At 40.3% G+C, this 20,599-nt stretch overlaps 1 protein-coding gene across 1 annotated transcript in view; it reads right to left on the bottom strand.

The window, feature by feature from the left end:
- ARAP2 (ArfGAP with RhoGAP domain, ankyrin repeat and PH domain 2) overlaps positions 1-18,981 on the bottom strand; it is a 178,182-nt gene extending 159,201 nt beyond the window's left edge. The window contains exons 1-2 of the mRNA XM_069494099.1: positions 18,648-18,981; positions 4,586-5,646 (exon numbers count right to left, since the gene is read on the bottom strand). Of these exons, the coding sequence (XP_069350200.1) occupies positions 4,586-5,490 (905 nt within the window). The 5' untranslated portion in view covers positions 5,491-5,646; positions 18,648-18,981. The remainder of the gene's footprint in view (positions 1-4,585; positions 5,647-18,647) is intronic.
- Positions 18,982-20,599: the final 1,618 nt, after the last annotated feature.

The following is a 20,599-nucleotide window of genomic DNA, read 5'->3' as shown; positions in this document are numbered from 1 at the left end:
TCTGTTGTTTAAGCTACCAAGTCTACAGTATTTTGTAATTGTATCCAGAGAGGCAAAGACAACTATCCTTGGTATCAGAATTAAAATGTTTAAAGAACTTGCATAAAAAAGAAGAGAAAGCAATGGATAACTATGATTATCAAAGTGAATGGTTAAGCATATCTACAGATGTCATTTTTTAACATTTTTTTTTTTAATCACTACAACTGCCCAGAAAAGCAGAGGCATAAAGGTAATTAATGTCAAGGATCTCCCTTTATGAACCATACTTACCTGTTACTTAGGCAAGGCAGTCACACCAAAAAATACTTTCACACCATCTATGGATTATCATTTCACAGAATGTGTGTTTAAAAAAATGCAGTTCTCACAACTGGTTACAGACTACAGGTCATTACAGAGTTCACTTCAAAAGAAAAACCACCACAATCATTAGCCAGCAGTTTAAAACTGCCCAGAGGTTTTCATATCTAAACAAAAGACAACAATCTGAATTCAGAGAGCATGAGAGTGGGTTAACTACAACACAGACCAATAACGTCAAATTTACAATGCACAGATAATTAAGTCTCAGTCTGTGAAGTTCCAAAAAACATCCTTAGGATAAGAATAAATGATCATTAAAGAAGGGTTGCATCACCTAAGTCTACTACCATTATCATGAAATTTTTTTTAATCTACTAGCAAAGTTGAAGTTTAATACTGTTTTCAAACAAGGTAGAATTTTTTATTTACAAAAATAAAGTTTAAATGTAATGACTTTTTAACTTGCAAGAAATATCAAGCAGATATCCTTACTTTATAATCATAAATCTATTAACTATTTAAATTTTGATTCAATTATTTATATGTCCAAGTCAAAATTTAGAAAAATACTGAAATAATTAGCTTATTTTTTTCAGTTTATTAAAAAGCATTTTAAAATTCAAAAATCTGAATTTTAGGGTTAGTAAGCATTTTTCTGCTATAATGTGAAATGTAAATTTTGTCTTGAACATGAAAAAACATGATTTTCTCTATTTTCGTTATCCAGTGCAGCAAACAATTGTTTATTACTTTTCTGTACACATTTTGCTCACATACATTTCCGAAATTGAAATCTATAAAACAGTGCTAACCATTCTGAATGTCTATGTACATCCAGAGAAAAAAATCTAAAAATTCAAAGAATGCTGGAGCTTTCAGGTTTAGATTTCAAGCTTTTGAAAAGACCTCAAACAGTCAATACAGTACATCAGTTTGTAACAGATAGGCTCCCACAACAGTGCGGCTTGGCTTACCATCCCCTTCCCATTCCTTCTGCTTCCTCATTTTCCCTTCCCCCAAAACATTCACCTAAAAGAGAGGAGGGCTTTGTGAATTATGCCAAGGATAGTGCAGTTGCATGAAAGATGGATAAAATCATTAAACTGAGGAGGAGGAGGAGAAAGGTACCTCCTCGGTAGCTGTAAGATACCTGTTTCTTCCTGTCTCAAGAACTAAGAGGACTCTCCCTAGCAGGGCCACAGCACAAACCCAGAATTCCATGGCAATGGCAAGATGCTGGTTGCAGCTGCTTTCTGCTTGTAGAACTCCAAGAGACCAGGGAGATCTCCAGGTGAAGGTAATAAGGAAAGTGCTGGTGTTTCAAGGCTAGCTCTGATCTGGCTCTCAAGAGATAGGAATTAAAAGATAACCTGAGGTTATTGACCAGCCCAGCCCTCCAGAGAAAAGGAGCAGGTAGGAATTCAGGGAAGAACTCAGGGCAGGAACAAAGACAACCCATTTGACCTGAGGGTCAACTGTGTCAGACATGTTGGGAGGAAGCAGGCAGGGAGAGTCTGTGTCCAGGGAGAAAGAAACAAAGAGCCTCACATCAGGAAAACACTTCCAGGGTCATATATCTTTGAAAAGTTGTATGAAATGTTTAATTCGTAATTACATTAAGAAAGAACTGGCCACAAAGAAATACTTTATTTGGCATATCAAGGAAGGTACTATATATCATTTGCAGATATTATTTGACTAGAGAGACTCGTATTATAAAATTCACAGTTTTATTTAAAAAGTCACATTATAACACTTTAAAATCCTGCAATTACTATTTGCAACGCAGGGACGAACCATAAGGAAAAATAGTGAAGTCTGAAAATATTTTAATTTACTTTCTCATTTTATGATCCAAGCACCACAGAAGCATAGTTTTCATTTACTATCATAACCACAAAGAAAAGAAAGATCATGATGGGCAATCTGACCTAAAAATCACATTGAAAATAGTGTCATGACACAGCTAGCACTAAATTACTTACTACGAATTCTAATGTTGTTTCAATTCTCATTCTCAAAGATACAAAGTGAGTAACGAGCCTTTATATGAAACAAAGCTTATGTCTACAACTGAAGCAATTGGAAATATACCACTCTGGCATATTGACTATTTTGAATGAAAGACACTTAATTCAAGTGTTGGAAAACAGCAGGTGCAAAAAGATCACCTGACCTTCCAGCTGTTTCTTAAAAGCAGGCGATGGAATTCCCATGTGAAAGGAATAACATCCTATCCTCCAGGACAAGAAGTTGAGGTAGAAAGAATTCTCTACGGACCTTGTTAAGATAATTCTTATCTTTTGGGCTTCCCCACATAATTTACTTTTTCACATCCTATTACCCTTTGTGGAACTCAGTACATAAGTGTTTGACAATAACTGCTTCTTTGGGTCTTCATTTCCTTATGAGGGTTCCTGTGCCACATAAAATCTGTATTACTTGTGTTAAATAAATTTGTGTGCTTTTCTCCTGTTAATCTGTCTTATATCAATTTAATTCTCAGACCCAGCTAGGAGCTTAAGAGGAAGGAGATAGTTTTGCTGCCCCTATACAACTGAATGAGCATCAAATTACTGTCTGTAAAATTCATGAAAAATAGCCCATACCGTTTGAAACTTAAACCAAATGTTTCTTATCTGAAGTTATCTTTAGGACTCCTAAAAGGATTCTGTTCTGTCAAAAATGCAGTTTTAACCTGTGTACTCATAATAGACCCTTCCCACGTGTCAAAAGCCTTTGCCATTTGAAGATTTGTAATTTTTCATTGACTTTCCTTTAATTGTTCGAAATTAGCAAAATATTTTAAATGCTAAATTGTCATACAAAAATTAGTGGCCTTCTTCAATCCCAAGAAATAATTCAATTCTTACATGTGCAATCAACAGTCTTAAAAATATTTATTAAATGAGTAATTAACAAAGTGGGTTCTGGAGTAGGTGGTACTAGAAAGAAATCCCAGTCCACTACCTTTGTGAGCCTGTGAAAATTAACCTTAGAGCCAGTTACCTCATAAGTAAAATGGGGTGAACATTATCTACTTCACAGAGCCTTTGTGAACATTAGAAAACCCATGGAAAATTATAAACCAAACTAGCACTTAAGTGTTTAATAAATAACACCATTACTATTGATTTCCTTGTAAATACCTGACATTGCTATTGGCACCAGGGATATCAAGATAAAGACAAATTCATTAGGGCCTCGGCCATCAAAGAGTTTACAGGCTAATAGGAGATCCTTAAATTAACAATCTGGTAAATTGCCACGTTTTCCCTGGGAAACACTAAATTGCTACCTTTCCTCTTGCAAATACAACTTGCACTGCAATTACCAAAGGTGCCTAAGGGCAACAGAATCAGTAGCAGCCACAGGTTCAAGGGGTGAAGGGGAAGCCTGCAGAAAGGCCAGCCTGGTGAGCCTTTAGTGCCACTGCAGTAACAGTCCAACTTGAACAGCCTCAGGTCTCCCAGCAGAGAAACAAGTGTTAGCTCTTAGTGGAAAAAGTAATATCACACCCCAACCCTGGAGAAAACCATAACTATTTTAGGTATAACACTGAGAAACAGAGGAAAGCTCTCTCTGCTGCAAAAATCGGCTCCTCTCAAACTGTTCAGTGAGCTCAGGATACCAACGACCTACCTCCTCCGTGCAGTGATCCACACTGGCGGGACCCCTCCTTGGGGTCCCAGAGTTGCAGTCTCTAACAAACCTGGTTTCATAACTGTACTGCTACCATCTTTTGACACTCGTCCTCTACACTAGACTGCAAGTCCTTTTTCACATCCTTCCCACCTAGCACAGTGATGAGGAACAACTTCCATAGACACGTGTTGAATTATTAATTGGCGCCAAGCATTGTTCCTGGCAGCAGAGGTATAGACATTAAAGACACATTCCCTGCCGAAGAACAAATGATCTAATGGGGAAACAGAGTCAGGAAATCAAATATGAGAACTGCACTAATGGAAAAGACTATAATTCCAGGTGTGGAGGAAAGCTATGGGAAGAAATGCCCAGGCAGAATTAGGGTAAGGGATGTTTCCCCCAATTCAATAGGGAAAAGCTAAAGAGTTCCAGGCAGTTATAAGATTTATTTCTACTGGAAACAGACTCTGGGAAGTAACATACAATGGCACAAGGAAAATTTTTAAGAGAGAAGAAAAGGCTGATAGAATAGGTAAACATAAGTCAATTTAGAAAAGAACACTGAAAACATAATTGATAAAAATAACTAAATTCCCTCAAACTCAATACTTACACTTATGAAAATTCTTACCTCCCTGAAATTCCTTTTGTTGACCCTGGGATCTCTGGTACAGGCCGATGTCTTAGCAGAAAAGATCGAGATGGTCTTGAAACCAACTTGCTACGACTTCTCATAGGTGATAGGATTGGTGACGATGGAACATACAAATCATTTACAACCATTTCTCCTTGAAATTGAAAGAACGGGGATGGTGGTGATCTTTCTAATACACCATTAGGTCCATCTCCGGAATCTGCTTCTGATGTTGAACAGCCAACAGAAGAAATGCATTCAGGGTCTGCCTTAGGAAGCTTGCTGAGATTTTCTGAGATAAAATTAACTTTTTCTGTTTGCTGTTCTTCGATTGTGCAATCCATAGTCTTCTTTGTAATCAAAGATTCTATTTTAATATTTTCACTACCAAAAAAAGAATCATGAAGAGATTCCATATTTGAGTGTGGTTCTTCTGAAACAGGAAGGTCATGTTTAGAAAGAGACAATTCATCTTCTGATTGCAGAGGTTGGCCATTTTCCACACTAACATCATTTTCATCAAGACGTTTTGTAACAGTCTCCAACTGTGGCTGGCTCGTTGTCAGAACACTAACAGAATCTGCAAGTTCTATGCAGGGCTTTTGATCAGGAGATGTAGCACGGTGATCCTTTGAAGTGTCATCATTCTTCTTTGTTTTATGAACATTTGCATATATTGACATGTCCTGCATTTTTGACAAGACTATTTGTAACTGTTTAAGTATCCTCCGACGGTGTCCTGTAGGTGATATTCCAATTTTGTGTAGCACACTGTCGTTTATCGCTGCACAGTCCCTCACAGTATTAAAGCCAGACTCACGGAAGCATAAGAGGTACTGCTCCAAATTAATGCTCATTAGGAAATCTTTAATATCCACATTTACTTCACTGACTGAAGACATAATGGTGGCTTCATTACTAAGCTGAATTATAAAAAGCAGTACAGTGAGATATTCAAGAGGATGCACTTCTCTATTGGTTTTTTCCTTTATCAATTGTGACTGGAAAATTTCTCAAAATGTTATTTTCTCCACCGTGACTGCTTTATGTGCTTACACCTGGGGGAAAAAAATAAAAGCAACTTATTAGGATATTTTAAATATTAAAAATCTAGTTTTGCACGACAAGCTTTCTTTGAATAAATACAATAGAAATTAGGACAATAATTCTCACTCACTGAGTTTGGAATCTTTGTGCCTTGTTTTGCATGCCCTAGAAAGTCTATTCCTAGGCATGGTGTGGAGGTACAGGACAGAAATGCCATGAAACTATGACTTCTCAAAACGGTAAAAAATGACACTGACACGAATACAGAATGAACGTGTATCAAAAATTGTATTCAAATAATTAATTAATGAAGTAACAAGAAAGATGGCAAAGCTGGTTCCAAGACCATTTGTGGAACAGGTGTATACAGTTCATCAGAAAAGGCATTTTTTTTTAAAGTATTAGAATAAGACAACTAGGTTAGATAAAGAACTGGTAATGTCCTACAAGACAATAAACCCATAACATTTGGGGTTATCTTTTCTACTGGACAAAAATCTATAAGCTAACAGGTAACTTCCCAGTATCTAGACTAGACTCTACTCAACAAAAAGCAAAGTCAAGCACAGGAATTAGAATTAGAATTAAACATTCCTAGGGTGGGCCTGTTAAACAAGATGCCCAACAAGGGCCTGAAAGAACATTGTTTTGACTTCCAAGTTTTAGGTAATTTTTCTTAACAGTAGCTACATATAAACAAATTTCCCCTTCACTACACTTACTTTCAAAGATTTAAAAAGCAGTTAGAACATACTTCTCAGGTCAGTGGTTTTCATTTCAAAAAAGCAAGCAGCATTATACAGAAATAATTAATACTGATATACAAGATAACACTAGTTGAATAATTAGCTAACTCTTAAATACATTAAGTAACAAAAAAAATACACTAACACGAAAGGATAAGGAAAAGGTTTAAAGGTCACATTTTTTTCCACTGTTCACAGCATATTCATATAGGCTCACTTTTCTTCCAAACAACATAATTAAATGTTAAAAAAAAAAAAAGTCAATTTATCCAGGTGCTGGTTATATGGATGTGATCACTTTCTAAAAATGCATATGTGCAAATTTCTGTATATAATGCTTCAATAAAAAGGAAAAAGTACAGAATATGCATAACATATTGAAGTAATAAAATGAGACACACCCAAACAAGGTAAATTTCCCTGAGCAAACTTTGCTGCAATGCTGAAAATCACATATTGCAATAGCTCTCCAAAAAGCACGACTTGGACTCCACATACATGTGACATGCCAATTGCTCATAAGCACTATTGCCTCAACTATTTAAAAATATGAGCAAACATTAACAAACAGGTATAGGATAAGAGGGAAAGCACTGCAGAAGCAGAGAAATGGATTACAAACGAGAGATGAAAGACAGGAAATGTCGTTGTCAATAAGGTATCACTGGATCACACACTTAAAATGCCAAAATGTGAAAGAAAAAAAAAAAAAAGGGTAGTTAAACCTCAACACCACATACACACCTAATTTTCAGATAAACCACTCTTACTCTACACAACTATTATGTAGCTAAATGTATTATCTATATTTTCTGGCACATCACAAAATGGAAATAAATTGCCAAGGGAACAATAAATGAACATAAAATTCACCCACTGTAGAATTTAAAATATGACGAATTGGCCAGTAATTTAAGAGGACTAGAAGCACCTTCCTGTTTGGGTAGAATAAATTATAGAAGTCCTAGTTTTACTTACCAGTCTCCACAAAAACTTTAATGGAACAAAAATAATTTTAATAAAATACACACCAAGAAACCTTCTGATCCTTTCTCCAATCCTACGGCAAGTAGTGACACCATCACCTAGCCAGCACCCCGGATCTACAGCCCAGAAGGCATTCCTTCCCAAGTCCCCCTGGTCTTACCACATTCAAGGAACAGGCGAGACTGATTTCACTCCTTGCTACGTACACCGCTGTGGCCCCCTCCCCCCAGTGCATGTTGAAGCCCTAACCTTCAATGTGAGGGCAGAGACAGGGCCTCCAGGGGGTAACTGAGGTTAAATGAGGTCATAAGGATGAGACCCTGACAAGACAGGATTAGTTTCCTGTAAGAGACACCAGAGAGCCCACTCTCTGTCCCCCCCCAATCCCCAGGAAGAGGGCCCTCACTAGGAACCTTGTCAGCTGGCAACTGGATCTTGGACTTCTCAGCCTCTAGCACTGGGAGAAAATAAATTTCTGTTGTTTAAGCCATATAGCCTGTTGTATCTTGTTAATGGCAGCTGAACTGACTAATACACTCCTCCATCCCCATGGCCTTTCCCATGGTTCAGACCCTCATTACATCTCCCGCCTGGGTTATTGCAACAGTCTCTGAACAGATCTCTCAGCCCAGTCTCCACATAGCAGCAAACTATCAAAATCCAAAGTCAGCATATCACTCCACACCCTCAAGAGGATAAAGTCTAAGCTCATCATGCCCGTAGTGCACATCACATTTTGGTCTCTGCCTAACAATAACAATAATAGCAGGTACGACTGATATAAACAGCAATTACTTACCAAACATCACACCTTATATATTTCCTACATGATAGGCATTCCCGTGTACTAACTCAAGGCTCACATTCAACCCTTGCCAAACGTAATACCAACATTCTTCACTCACTTTAATTCATTCTTGTTAATTAACATTCCCCTGAGGCAACAGGTGTTCAATAGCCCCAAACGTTTTGCACATGCTGTATCTTCTTTTCTATGCACCATTTAAAATCATTACTATGAATAGTCAGTATTCCCTCCTCTGTGAAGGCATCCTACCAACACCTCAACATGGAATGAATCATTCACTGCTTTCTCCACATTCACCTATAGCTACTATCCTAGAACTTTGCAAAGCACTTGGAACATGTTTAAGAGATAGGAAAGAGGTTGATAGGGATGGAAGAAGTGATTGAGAGACCCATTTTATTAGTTTTTTGGTGTATGTGTGTGTATTTATTTTAATACACAAAGTCCTTGCCTTTCTTTGGAGTATACATCCATACTTCCTGGGTGGCTGAATCAAGGACAAATATACCAAATGTTCCAGCCAAAACTATCTCTGCTATCATTCAACATGCTGAACGAGGCTAATGAATCTGATTCCTTTCCATGACATGGAAGAGGCTCCCACCCACAGGCCCTACAATCCCCTCTGGACTTAAATGTCAGCTCCATCCTCCAATCATCTCACTTTCTAATTGTGTGACCACCCAAAGGTGTTCACAGATCCAGTTTCTTCCTTAGAAGGTCTAGCCCCTAAGCACAACACTAGACACAAGGAGATGGGCAGGCCTAACTCTGTACAATACTAGCACGTGCAAACTCCTTAATATGAAACTGAAGCTCTCCATGTTCTGACCACCAACTGGGCTCACTGGCACGCATATCACACTCTAGTCAGTGACTCTCCAGGCACTAGTCTGTGGATCTGTTATACAGCAACAACTGCTGATAACAGGGCCCAGAAATCTGTATTTGAAACACCCTCCAAAGATGATTGGGATGTGCAACAAAATTCAATAATTACATTTCTGAATCTTTACACTTCCCACACTTGCTTAATACCAGCCCACCTGCACCTAAGTTCATCACTGTCCTCCCCGTGGATGGAATGCCCCCACTAACACATTGCATAAAAGCCTGGAGTCAGACTAAGTCCAAATCCCACCTCTTCCACTTTTTAGAAGTCTAAGCATACACATGTCCATGTCAGTGTCATTATTTCCTTTCCTATAAAATGGAAACACTCCAAGGTACTTCAGCATTGGTAAAGACTAAATGAGACACTCCACCACAAGTGCCTCACACAGTCATACTCAGTAAACATTCACTTCTGTCACTATATTTTCACTACTACTGTCATTATGTCCCCACAGCTATTTTTTTTTTTTTTCTATTCTTCAAGGTCTAACACACTTTCCTTCACGAGGTCTCTACTGAACAAGAAATACACTTTCTTCTCTATATTCCCACAGCATTAACTGGTTAGCATGTTGTCTCAGTCCATTCAGGATGCTTCAACAGCAGATGCTCTTTGATTTATGATAAGGTTACATCCCAATGAACCCGCTGTAAATGGAAAACATCCTAAGTCAAAAATGTGCGGCAGACTGGGAGGTGTGGCTTGCTGCTGCTGCCCCACATCACCGTAGAAGCACGATTTCCAGTGAATCACATCACCTTCACCCCATCATAAAGCCAAAGAATCCTAAGTTGGATCATCATAAGTTGGGGACCATCTATACCTTAGACTTGACAATTTATAAACAACAGAAATGCACTGCTGACAGTTCTAGAGGCTGGGAAGTCCAAGATCAAGGCAGCAGCAGATTTGACGTCTACTGAGGGCTCACTCCTCATAAACAGGGCCTTCTACATGTCCTCACGTGGCAGAAAGGCAAAAGCAGCAAACAAGCTCCCAAAGGCCTCTTTTTTATCCCGTTCACAAGGGCTCTGCCCTCGTGACCTAATCACCTCCCAAAGGCCCCACCTCTTAACACCAATACCTTGGGCAGTTAGGTTTCAACACACAAATTTGGGGAGGGAACACATACATTCAGACCATAGCAAGTGTTTGATCACATTCTGCTTGTTTCACATAGTACGGTACAAAAGCCAGGACACTGAAGCTAGACAACTTGGGTCAAATCTCAGTACTTCCATTTACTAGCTTTACAAGCTTGGGTGCATATTTAACCTCTCTGAGCTTTAGTTTCCTCATCAGCAAAACGGGAGTGTTAATAATAAACCGCACCCCTCCCCCTCTATTGTAAGAATTAAATGAGTTAACATATGCACAGCACTTACAACACCAACTGGACATAACAAATGGTAAGTAAGTGTTTGCCATTATCATTATTATAGCAAACTCTGCCAAGATGACCAACCATATGAGCTACCCAATAAATGCCAGTCAAATTATTTGTTCATAAGCACAGTGCATGATATATACACAATACATGTTTGGAGAGTGTACAAATAGACATGGTTGTGTGTTTGCCCATGTTATCTTGAACCACTTCTGTGAGGAAGTAAAAGTAAAATGGAAGTATCATTTAGGAGCACCTGTTACAGCCCCAGCTTGCCGTATCATTTAATAAACAGAATCTTATTATTATATCATTTAGTATTCAGTGCTGACAACTTCTGGAAACATCTTTGCCTGACTCTGGTATCTTATGGGGGCAAAACAGCATGGTAAAATTGAATGCAATCTTATGATTAATTCATTGGGAAAAAAAAAAAAAATGACCACACCATTGTAAAGTCTGAAACATACAAATGGCGGGAGGCGGAGGGAATTTTAGCATAGTTAGAAACTCAAATGTAACAAAATAGGCTTCACAATCATAGGATCACAGGACTGAAAGGAACCTTAGAAAATATTTATATGAATAAGGCTGCTAAATGAATGGAACTTTTCAATGTTATCAATACAAATCTTACAGAGTCTAATAACAATGAGAGTTTATTGTATTCCAGAACAGTGGTTCCCACTGGAATGGAACTATCTCCCCAGGTTAGATGCAGAAATGTGTGAGAAAAATGCTTTTTCTGGTCTCAATGGCTAAGTGGCACCAGCAGATAGGAAAGGTGACTTAGGACATCCTACAAAGGGGCCTAACATAGAAAGCTCAGGTACAATTTTTACTCCTCCAATTCATAGTAACTAATCAGCTACCCATATAGTGCCCAGCACTATAAATGATAAAAGAAGAAAGTGTCCCTGCCTTCAATTTGCTAACAAACTTATTGTGGAGAAACAGCTAATTCCTTGAGAAATTAGAGGGCTCCATGGGGATAACATGCTAATGAATTACTAGTTTAGGCTGCAGGTCTTACAGAAGTTCACCTTTGCTTCATTACAGAATATAGTCACAAGAAACAGGTATCATTTATTTGCACATCAAGAAAACTCATTATTTAATATCAAGACACTAACTCCAAGTATTCATAAAAACAGCATGTTCAAGTTGACTGTTCCCCACAACCACGCAGAAGAGGAAGTGGTTTAGAGAAAAAAACGTTTGTTGTCATATGACTCCATCCCATAGTATAGGGCAGACTGTAAAGGTTAAAGGGCAAGACTGCTAGCTCATTGTTCTAGGCTGAGTGCGTAGCCCCAAGAAAAGTGTAATACTGTTCATTTGGCATCCCTCTCCTCTATCATCCATTCACCCCCATTAAACCTCTTACAGTGACCCAGTTCCCTCAATCTGGTCCTCTTTTAATTGTGGTCACCCACAGGCTCTGACCTCGTCTGCTCCCTGTTCTCTATCGTGACACTACTCCTTCCCCACCCACCAAAATAAATCCACCCTCTTTTTCATTCTCCCTCAGACTTACATTGCTAGTAACAGCCGACAGTTGTGGAGTGTTTACAAACCATCTGTGTAAGATCTCATTTACTCCTAGCATCTGCCTTAGCAGGAAAACCCCATGCCCAAGACCACACAAGAGATGAACAGTGGAGACAAAATTCTAAGCCAGACTCCACAACCTGCACTGTTTACCATGATGCCCCCTAATAGCGAGCTATACAACTGATTTAAAAGTAAAGTGGTACAGAAGACTTCACAGTCTCCCTCTCCCTTGTCTAGCTATGCAGAAGCACTTTTATTCACACGAGAGAGATGCTGCTTAAACATACTATTCCTTGAAAGTTCAAGTTTTATACATCATTTCAGTTCGATTATGGGTGTATGTGCCCATGTAAATGTTAAACATGGAAGCCTACATTCACCTACATTTAATTGCCTGAGATTTAAGAGCCAATGACAAATTAAGGGAGAACATATTTGTAATTACTGTATAAAGCAATCATAATACAGAACTTAGTTTATTACAATTTATTTTGCATCTATCATTTCAGGAAGACAACTAATGTAAGGTTATAGTACAACTGATACCGTAAAACAGTATGAAGCCAAAATCGAATAATCAAATATCACCAAAATGAGTATTCACTGGCCATATGAGCTGTCAATGGTGATGGTGAAAAAATGCTTGACAAGAGAAAGTATTGATAGAAAAAGATACCTGATCACGATCTTAAAGGTTTAACTTTAAATGTTTTGCCAAAGGAGATAAGGCGAGGCAGCAGCCCAAATGTCTATGAGCAGGGGAATGGATAAACACAATATGGTAACATGGTATAGACACACAACGGAATACTAAGAAGCCTTTATTAAAAGGAAGGAAATCCTGTCAAATGCTACAACAGAGATGAACCCTGAAGTCATCGGCTAAGTGAAATAACCAGTCACACACTGTATGATTCCACTTACATGAGGTATCTAAAGTAATCCAATTCACAGCAACAGAAGTGGAATGGTAGTTTCCAAAGAGGGGTGGAGGAGAAAGGAATTGTTTAATGTGTAAGGAGTGTCAGTTCTACAAGATGGGAAAGTTCTGGAGGTCTGTTTCACAACAGTGTAGACATACTTAACACTACTGAATTGTACGCTTAAAAATAGTTAAGATGGTAAATTTTATGATATGTTTTTTTGCCACAATAAAAAGGAGACAGGGAGACAGACTAGAAGATCTGGGCCAGCCTCCCAGCTTTTATTCAAAATGAACTCCCTGTACATACGTGGACTTTCTTCTTTCCTTTAGGGGCCAATTCAAGTCTTAAAAATACAGTAACACCACATCAGTGAGGCTTCGCTGACTATCCCATCCTTTCCCAGGCCCTTATTAACTCCAACCAGGCAGTCACACAGCTCTGCAGTCCCAACCCCCGGGATGCAGACCAGTACCAGTGCGTGGCCGGTTAGGAACCAGGCCACCCTGCAGGAGGTGGGCAGCAGGCAAGCAAAGGAATCTTCATCTGTGTTTACAGCTGGTCCCCATCACTCGCATCACTGCCTGAGCTCCGCCCCCTGTCAGAGCAGCTGCAGCATTAGACTCTCACAGGAACATGAACCCTACTGTAAGCTGAGCATGGGAAGGATCTAGGTCACGCGCTCCTTATGGGAATCTAATGCCCGATGATCTGAGGTGGAGCTGAGGCGGTGATGCTGGCGCTGGGGAGCGGCTGCAAATACAGATTATCATTAGCAGAGAGGTTTGACTGCACAATAAACGTAATGCATTTGAATCATCCGGAATCATTCCACAGTCCCCTGGTCTATGGAAAAATTGTCTTCCATGAAACTGGTCCCTGGTGCCAAAAAGACTGGGGACCGCCGGTATAGATAGCACAATGCCTGAATTCCAATACAGGCTTCCCCACTTTTCAACAGCAAACTTTGATTAAATTATTAACTTCCCTGAAGCTTGGTTCCCCCATTTGTAAAATGAGGATAATATACTTCATATAGTATTTCTGTTAGAAAAAATTAGCAAAATATGTAAGATACATATAACAATACCTGACATAAATTATAAGGGTACAATAAGTGCTGGCTATTATTAATTTATTTGTTGCATACAATATGCACTTGATCATACAGCACTTGGTTTGAGCAGTATTCTTCTGCCTGCATAATAATATTACATTCCTTCAAATTAGCACTGTAAATCATTCTTCTAATAAACCCACAATGCACCTAAACAGCAGTAAGCATAGTTTCATTAATTTAGTAAAATACAGATGTGGTTAAAGTTGCGAAAATGATGATTTCATCTGAAGACTTTAGACCTGGGACGCAGAGCACAGAGATTATGGAGATCCCAGCTCTGCTATGGGCCACTTATATGGCCTTAGGAAAATTCCTTGCTTCTCCTGAGCCTCACTGTTGTCATCTGTAAGCAGGGATGATAATAGGCCCACCTCAGAGGGCTGTTCTGAGGATGAAATGACTAAGTACGCATTAAGATCTTAGAACAGTGCCTGGCAAGCAGTAAGGATTTAATTAGTTTCTACCAGATGGGGAATAACTGAAGTTTGAACTGAAAAAAGCCAGGCTCTGAGCAAAATGACTTCAGGGCTTGTATCAAAGAGTAAAGATTTTTCTATGTTTTGATTATTTATTATGCAATCTGAAAAACACAACTTTTTAAAAATCGACAACATCCATTTCCACATCCAGTGGAGGCCAGAAATGCTAATTCTTTTACTTAGTATAAGACCTTATTAGAAGCACAGGTAATAGCTAGGTTTAGGTGTTTTACACAGTATCTCAATAGTTAAATGCTTGATAATCTCCGTAGCTTCAGTAAATCTTTTCTCTTTCAAACCTTTTTCAACCTCTCCATTCAGATTTTAAGTTAATTGACTAAGGTTTGTGAATGCTTTTTTTCTAATGGACAGATCTTTACAATAGTGCTATAATTCTTGGGAAACCAGAGAAAGATTTCATCTTCCAGAGTTTTTACAAGAGCAGAATTTTAAAACTTTCACACAAATGTATACTCCACCATTTCTCTGAATGTAAGAGTCACATTTTTAGACTAACAACCAGATGTTTCAAAATAGCCTACTGTGAACGTTTCCTCTCTTTGCATTTATAAATAGCACCCTGACCTCTTTTCCAACTGAGTTTGAGGGCTTATTCCCATTGGTTCAGTAATTGTCAAAGTCTCCTTTTGTTACAAAAGAGGGTATCTCAGCAAATGTCTCCTAACTCATTGGCCCATTTATTCATATTTACTCATTCAATAAATATTTAAGGAACACTAGTCTTTCCAAGATAATAGGGGGAAATATTTGCAGTTCAAGATAAGAGCATCTATTATCTTATTTGAGAACAGTGCTAAGTGCTACAAAGAAAGTGAAGATACAATGCCTTCCCTCTAAGAGTTTAAAATTCAAAGGGTTAGATTAGCGTGACAAGCAAAAGAAAATGACATGCATATGAGCAATCTTTACTATTTTCTAAGTGTCAATACAGAAAGAATGCCCAAAAACAAACAAAAAACAAAACAAAACAAAATTTGGGGGAAGAACTGACTCATTCAAAAAACCACTTAAATTGTAATGATGAGAAAAATCAAATTTTATGAAGTTGACTTTCACATGGTTTACATTTTAGTGTTGTTTTATTTTTAATTACACGGAGAAGGGGCACTATCATCCTTCATGAGAGCTTAGGAACCCTAAAAATCTCAAATCAACTACATGAATACAGCAAATTACTACAGCAATTCAGAGCTCTGAGGGTGGACAGACCAGTGAAGAAGCTATGGAGAGGAGTTTAAAGATGTGTAGGTAGAAATATAGCTGGTGAAGCACCTGAAGTAGAAGGAATGCATATGAAGGAGGAATAGAGGGAGATGTTCTCAGGCAGCAGCAGGGAGTCGGAGGAGCTGAGATGGACCTAGGATTCAATCAAGGAATAAAAGGCGATACCAGTAGGCAGGCTGGAGTCAGCTGCGGAGGGCCTTGAATAGTAGGGTAAGTGCAAAAGTCTCAGCAGCCCCCTCTCACCATCACCACCCCCACGAGACCAAGTCACCTGATAATCAGCATGGACCACGCTTCTCTTCTGCTCTTCCTTATAGATCATCTCTCCCACTCCAGACAGATCAAACCATTCTTCCCTCTTCCTAAAGCTATGTACTGTAACCAGTAGGGTTTTGTGTATTTTTCATCCTATTTTTGTGAGAACCATCAAGGCAAGATACACTGTCTTATCAGCCCCTTCCTGAGTATTCCCTCGCCTACTCATCCAACTGTGTACACAAATGGCATAAGAAAAATAATTCTCCCTACCTCTTCACAAATAGCTTTTAATCCCTGACTCTGGCCAGCAAAATGACTACTCCAACCCAGATCAGGACCCCTTTGTTCCCTCACTAGCATGGGTAAAGAAGTAAGCTTGTGCTGAGTCGAAACTGTAACAAAATTGCACATGTCAGATTTCTAATTAGAAACAATTATGCGAAGAGAATACCATTGAGTATTGTTTCAATTAAAGAAAGAAAGAAAGGAGCAAAATGGCTTAACTACCATTATATATTTAAAAATTAATAAATAAAATGACAAACTACAAGGTCAGGATTTGGCAAAAAAGATTAACATGGCACCTCACAGCCTCTACTCTCACACCCATCACATCTGGTCAAAGCTAGGACGTATTTCCAACATTATTAAGAACTTCTCCACCTAATTAATACTTTATAGAGAATCCAAAAATCCCTACAGTGTATGTGCAAAGACTGGACCCAATAAACTAGTTAATAAATACATGGACAGAGAAGGAAATACGTGTTAAAAGAAGGTTACTAAAGCAATGACCATCATTTATACTTAGCATTTTTATAGTCACTCTCACCAAACTTTCTCAGTGTTGCAGTGAGGTGGGCTAGAAAGTAACAAAACAAAACAAAAAATACCTTATTGGATATCAGGAGGTCTATAACCCAGAACCTAAACAGGTTTTGAAAACTTCATAGTTTCAATGCGCTAATGTAAAAGTTTTTTAAGAAAACTACAGTTCACTATAATCTGAGTTCTATACTTAAACCACAATCACTTAGAGCAGTTGAATCTGAAAAGTATTAATTGCACACGTATGAACCTCACACTGTGAGAAACTTGCAGTGATATTAGAAAAATAAGAATTTGTTTTTAAATGTACCATCAGCTTTTCGTTTCACAGACAACCCACATAAAATCCGACAGGCTTACATAGGAAGAAAAAAATACAAACACATGCTCACCCACATAAATAAGTTTTAACGAGCCCTTTGACTTACCCTCTGGGTACATTTTAATTTAAATAAATCTCTGAGTACTGACAAATCAAGTCTATATAAAACTCACTTGGTGTTAGGACCCACCTTAAATGTGTGTGTGTTAAATGTATGTTTGGAAAGGAGCCAGGAAGATATTTCCACTTTAGGCTCTAGCCTATTTCCATGACCCACTTTTTTTTCTTTTGTAAACATTGTTAAACAGTGGAATGTCATGAGAATTTTCCCTCAATATTTATCCTGTAATTGTATGAAAGTCACAAATAAGACTTAAAGGTATTTATTTATTTTTTCCTTTAAAAAGTTAGCTTCCTTTTTAAAACACCGATAAACTTCATCTTCCAATTACTTATGGGCAACGTTCCATAAACTTGTGCGGGTGTAGAGTGCTTAAGTGAGGAGAAATCAATACTGAGCTTGTAAGTACAATACTATTATTGGTAATAACAATGACATCCGATTAAACGTACTTTTAAAAATAGCTTATTTTCAATACACTCTTTTTTTTTTTTTTTTAACACTAAGGCTATATTCCACCGAGCAGCCTTCTCCAAGGACAAGCTTGCAAAAAAATGTTGCTATCCCTATACAGACTTGCAACAACCTAAAAATGTCATTATTCCACACAAACTAGCTTATGATTCTACTGGATTTTTCCTCTAGTTATCAGTGGTTATATAATTTCACGAAGGCTTCCCCCAAGTCGAAATAACTCCAGATCGCCTCAAGGAGGTGGGAGAAATGTTTAAGAAAACAAGCTGGAATTAAATAAAATAAAACTTACTTTACTAAATAGGATGGATATCAATCACTTCTCCCAAGAAAAACTGTCTCCAAAAGTAAACGAGAAAGATAAATTTGGTAAACTCACTGCCGACAGGTCCCCGTGGATGGTGCTGAGTTCAGGCAGGTGGAGGCCAAATGATTGTAATTAAAGTTAATTAACAGGCCTGTCGTCTCAAAGTGCATAACAAGCAGGGTGCGGGGGAGCACGGAGACCGGGGCAAAGTCATTATCTCTACGGAGTAAATAACTTGGTGCCCGGAACTCGCTACAGCTCCTTTTTATTTGGGGGTGGAGAAGAAAGGAGGGGGAGTCTGGCCGTCTATCCGGATTGTCAGTTTCCCGGGTCAAATCCCAGAAGTGGAGTTTTTGTGTCACTTACCGGCTTCTGGTTTCCTTTTAAACGCCCACACGCGGGAGCGAAATCCAAGGGGCAGAAATCTGAGCCGAGCACGTTGCGTCCTGGAAACGTACTCTGAGAAGTGCCGAAAAGCCCCGGCCCATCCCGAGCCGGTCCTCCCGCCCCGGGTCGTGGCCACGCCGGCCCAGCCCACCCGGAGCCCCCAGTACCCGCCTTGCGCGCGGGCCGCAGAGCTGTGCGAGCGAGGCCAGGCGGGCTGGGGATCCCCGGCGCCTCTCCCTGTCCGGGCGCCCGGTCCTCGCCCGTCTAGCCCGGGCGCGGGACCTCCTCCTCCACCGTCCCCGCAGGCTGCCCGCAGCCGCGTCTGCTGCCGGGCGGCGGCCGCGCGGGCGGCGCTGTTCCCCGGGCCGGGCGCAGCCGCCGCCGCACCTGGAGGCGGGGAGCGCGGCGAGCGCGGGCCGCGGACGGGCGCGCAGCTCCGGAAGCGCCGCGCCCGCTGCCGGCGCCCTGCCCAGGTGCTCCCGCGCCGCGCCTCGGCCGCTTCCTCTCGGCCGGCGGGGGCGGGGACCGGCGCCCGGCGCGGGGGTAGCCCGAGCTCAGCGGCGGGGGCGGCCGAGCCGGCTCCCCTGGTTCCGCAGCATAGCTGGGCGGCTGACTCAGTCGGCCGCGAACCGGCCGCGCCTGGCACCCTCGCCACCTGGCGCACCTCGGCCCGCGGGCGCCTGGCCTGAGCAGCGGGGAAGCTGCGAGGGCGCGTCCCGGAGAGCGGAGCGGCCCGGGCCTTACCCCCGCCCGTGAGGGAGATGCCCGGGCCCCTGTCCTGCTCCTCTCGGCCAGTGGGTTTGTCTGTGCGCTAGCGGGGGGTTGATTGTCAAATGGGCGGTTCCTCCCACGACGGATTATTAGTATTACTCTTCCGAGCACTTTCTGTGTTACCTCAGCGTTTCCCAAACTTAAGACTCATCTGGGGCGCTAATTTCCCCAGGCTGCTTCTATGTAAATTTGCTCCTTTTTGCACCTGACATTGTTAGATACCACAAGGACAATTCCCCTTTGAGTTGGACCTTGACACTCTGCCCTTGGAATTGATAAAGCAGCAGCAAAAGAAAACGGGGAGCAGGGCGCGGTGGCCCGTAATCCCAGTCCTTTCGGAGGCCTGGTGGGAAGGATCACTTAAGGCCTCAAGTTCAAGATCAGCCTGCCCAACACAGCAACCCCCGCCCCCAAAAAAGAGGAAAATAAAGGATCGCAAAGAATCCTTTGGGACCTATAAATACCTGAGCGTCTACAAAATCCAGTTGTTTCCAAGTGAGTTCATAGGCCAACTCCTCATTTTCATTTACTTATTTATTTATTTATTTATTTTTAGAGATAGGGTCTCACTCTGTCGCCCCTGGTGGAGTGCCTGATAACACCATAGCTCTCTGTAACTTTGATCTCCTGGGCTCAGTCGATCCTTCCCATAGATAGGGCTACAACAGTCATGGCTACCTTGCCCAGCTAATTTTTAAAAAAAATTTTTTAGAAACGGGGTCTTGCTGTGTTGCCCAGGCTGGCCTTGAATTTTTGGCCTCAAGTGATCCAAAATACTGGGATTACAGGCATGAGCCTCCACATCCAGGCTTTATTTTTGTAATAAACATCTCCTGCACACTGTACCTGCAATTCCCTCCCTTAAAAGGTGAAATGTACTTATCTTTTCCCTGTACCTGTTGATAGAAGTGAAGCAATTAGAGAAAGTGCAGACCTTATTATGAAAATGAGATAATTGGTGAAGTCCAAAATAAGGGAGGCTTCCCAGGAGCCTAAGCCTTTGGGATTCTTCAGTCATCATCTTACCCAAACTACCTGCCCACCAAAAAACCTGCTTCCCGCCCCCCGGGGAAACTCTGACACAGTCATGACTTCCTACAGAGACACCAGCTCTCCAGTTTCTTTTGAACTAAATACTTCATCACCAGTCCCATTTCTACCTCCTGGATGTTTTCTGACATCCAAACCCCAGGAATTGTCTTTTTCTTTGAATTTCTATAGCATTTATAGCAGGAATTTTATGTATGTGATTCTTTCCTGGCATTATTGTAGGTCCATACTTTGGTTGTTTTTCTCTCCCTCAGAATTCTCATATACTTCTCATTTATTTTTATCTTTGTAAGCCATCTTCA

The sequence above is a fragment of the Eulemur rufifrons genome, chromosome 19 (genome assembly GCF_041146395.1).
Source record: "Eulemur rufifrons isolate Redbay chromosome 19, OSU_ERuf_1, whole genome shotgun sequence".
NCBI lineage: Eukaryota > Metazoa > Chordata > Mammalia > Primates > Lemuridae > Eulemur > Eulemur rufifrons.
The sequence above is the reverse complement of the archived record's forward strand: the minus strand, read 5'-3'. Positions and strand labels throughout refer to the sequence as shown.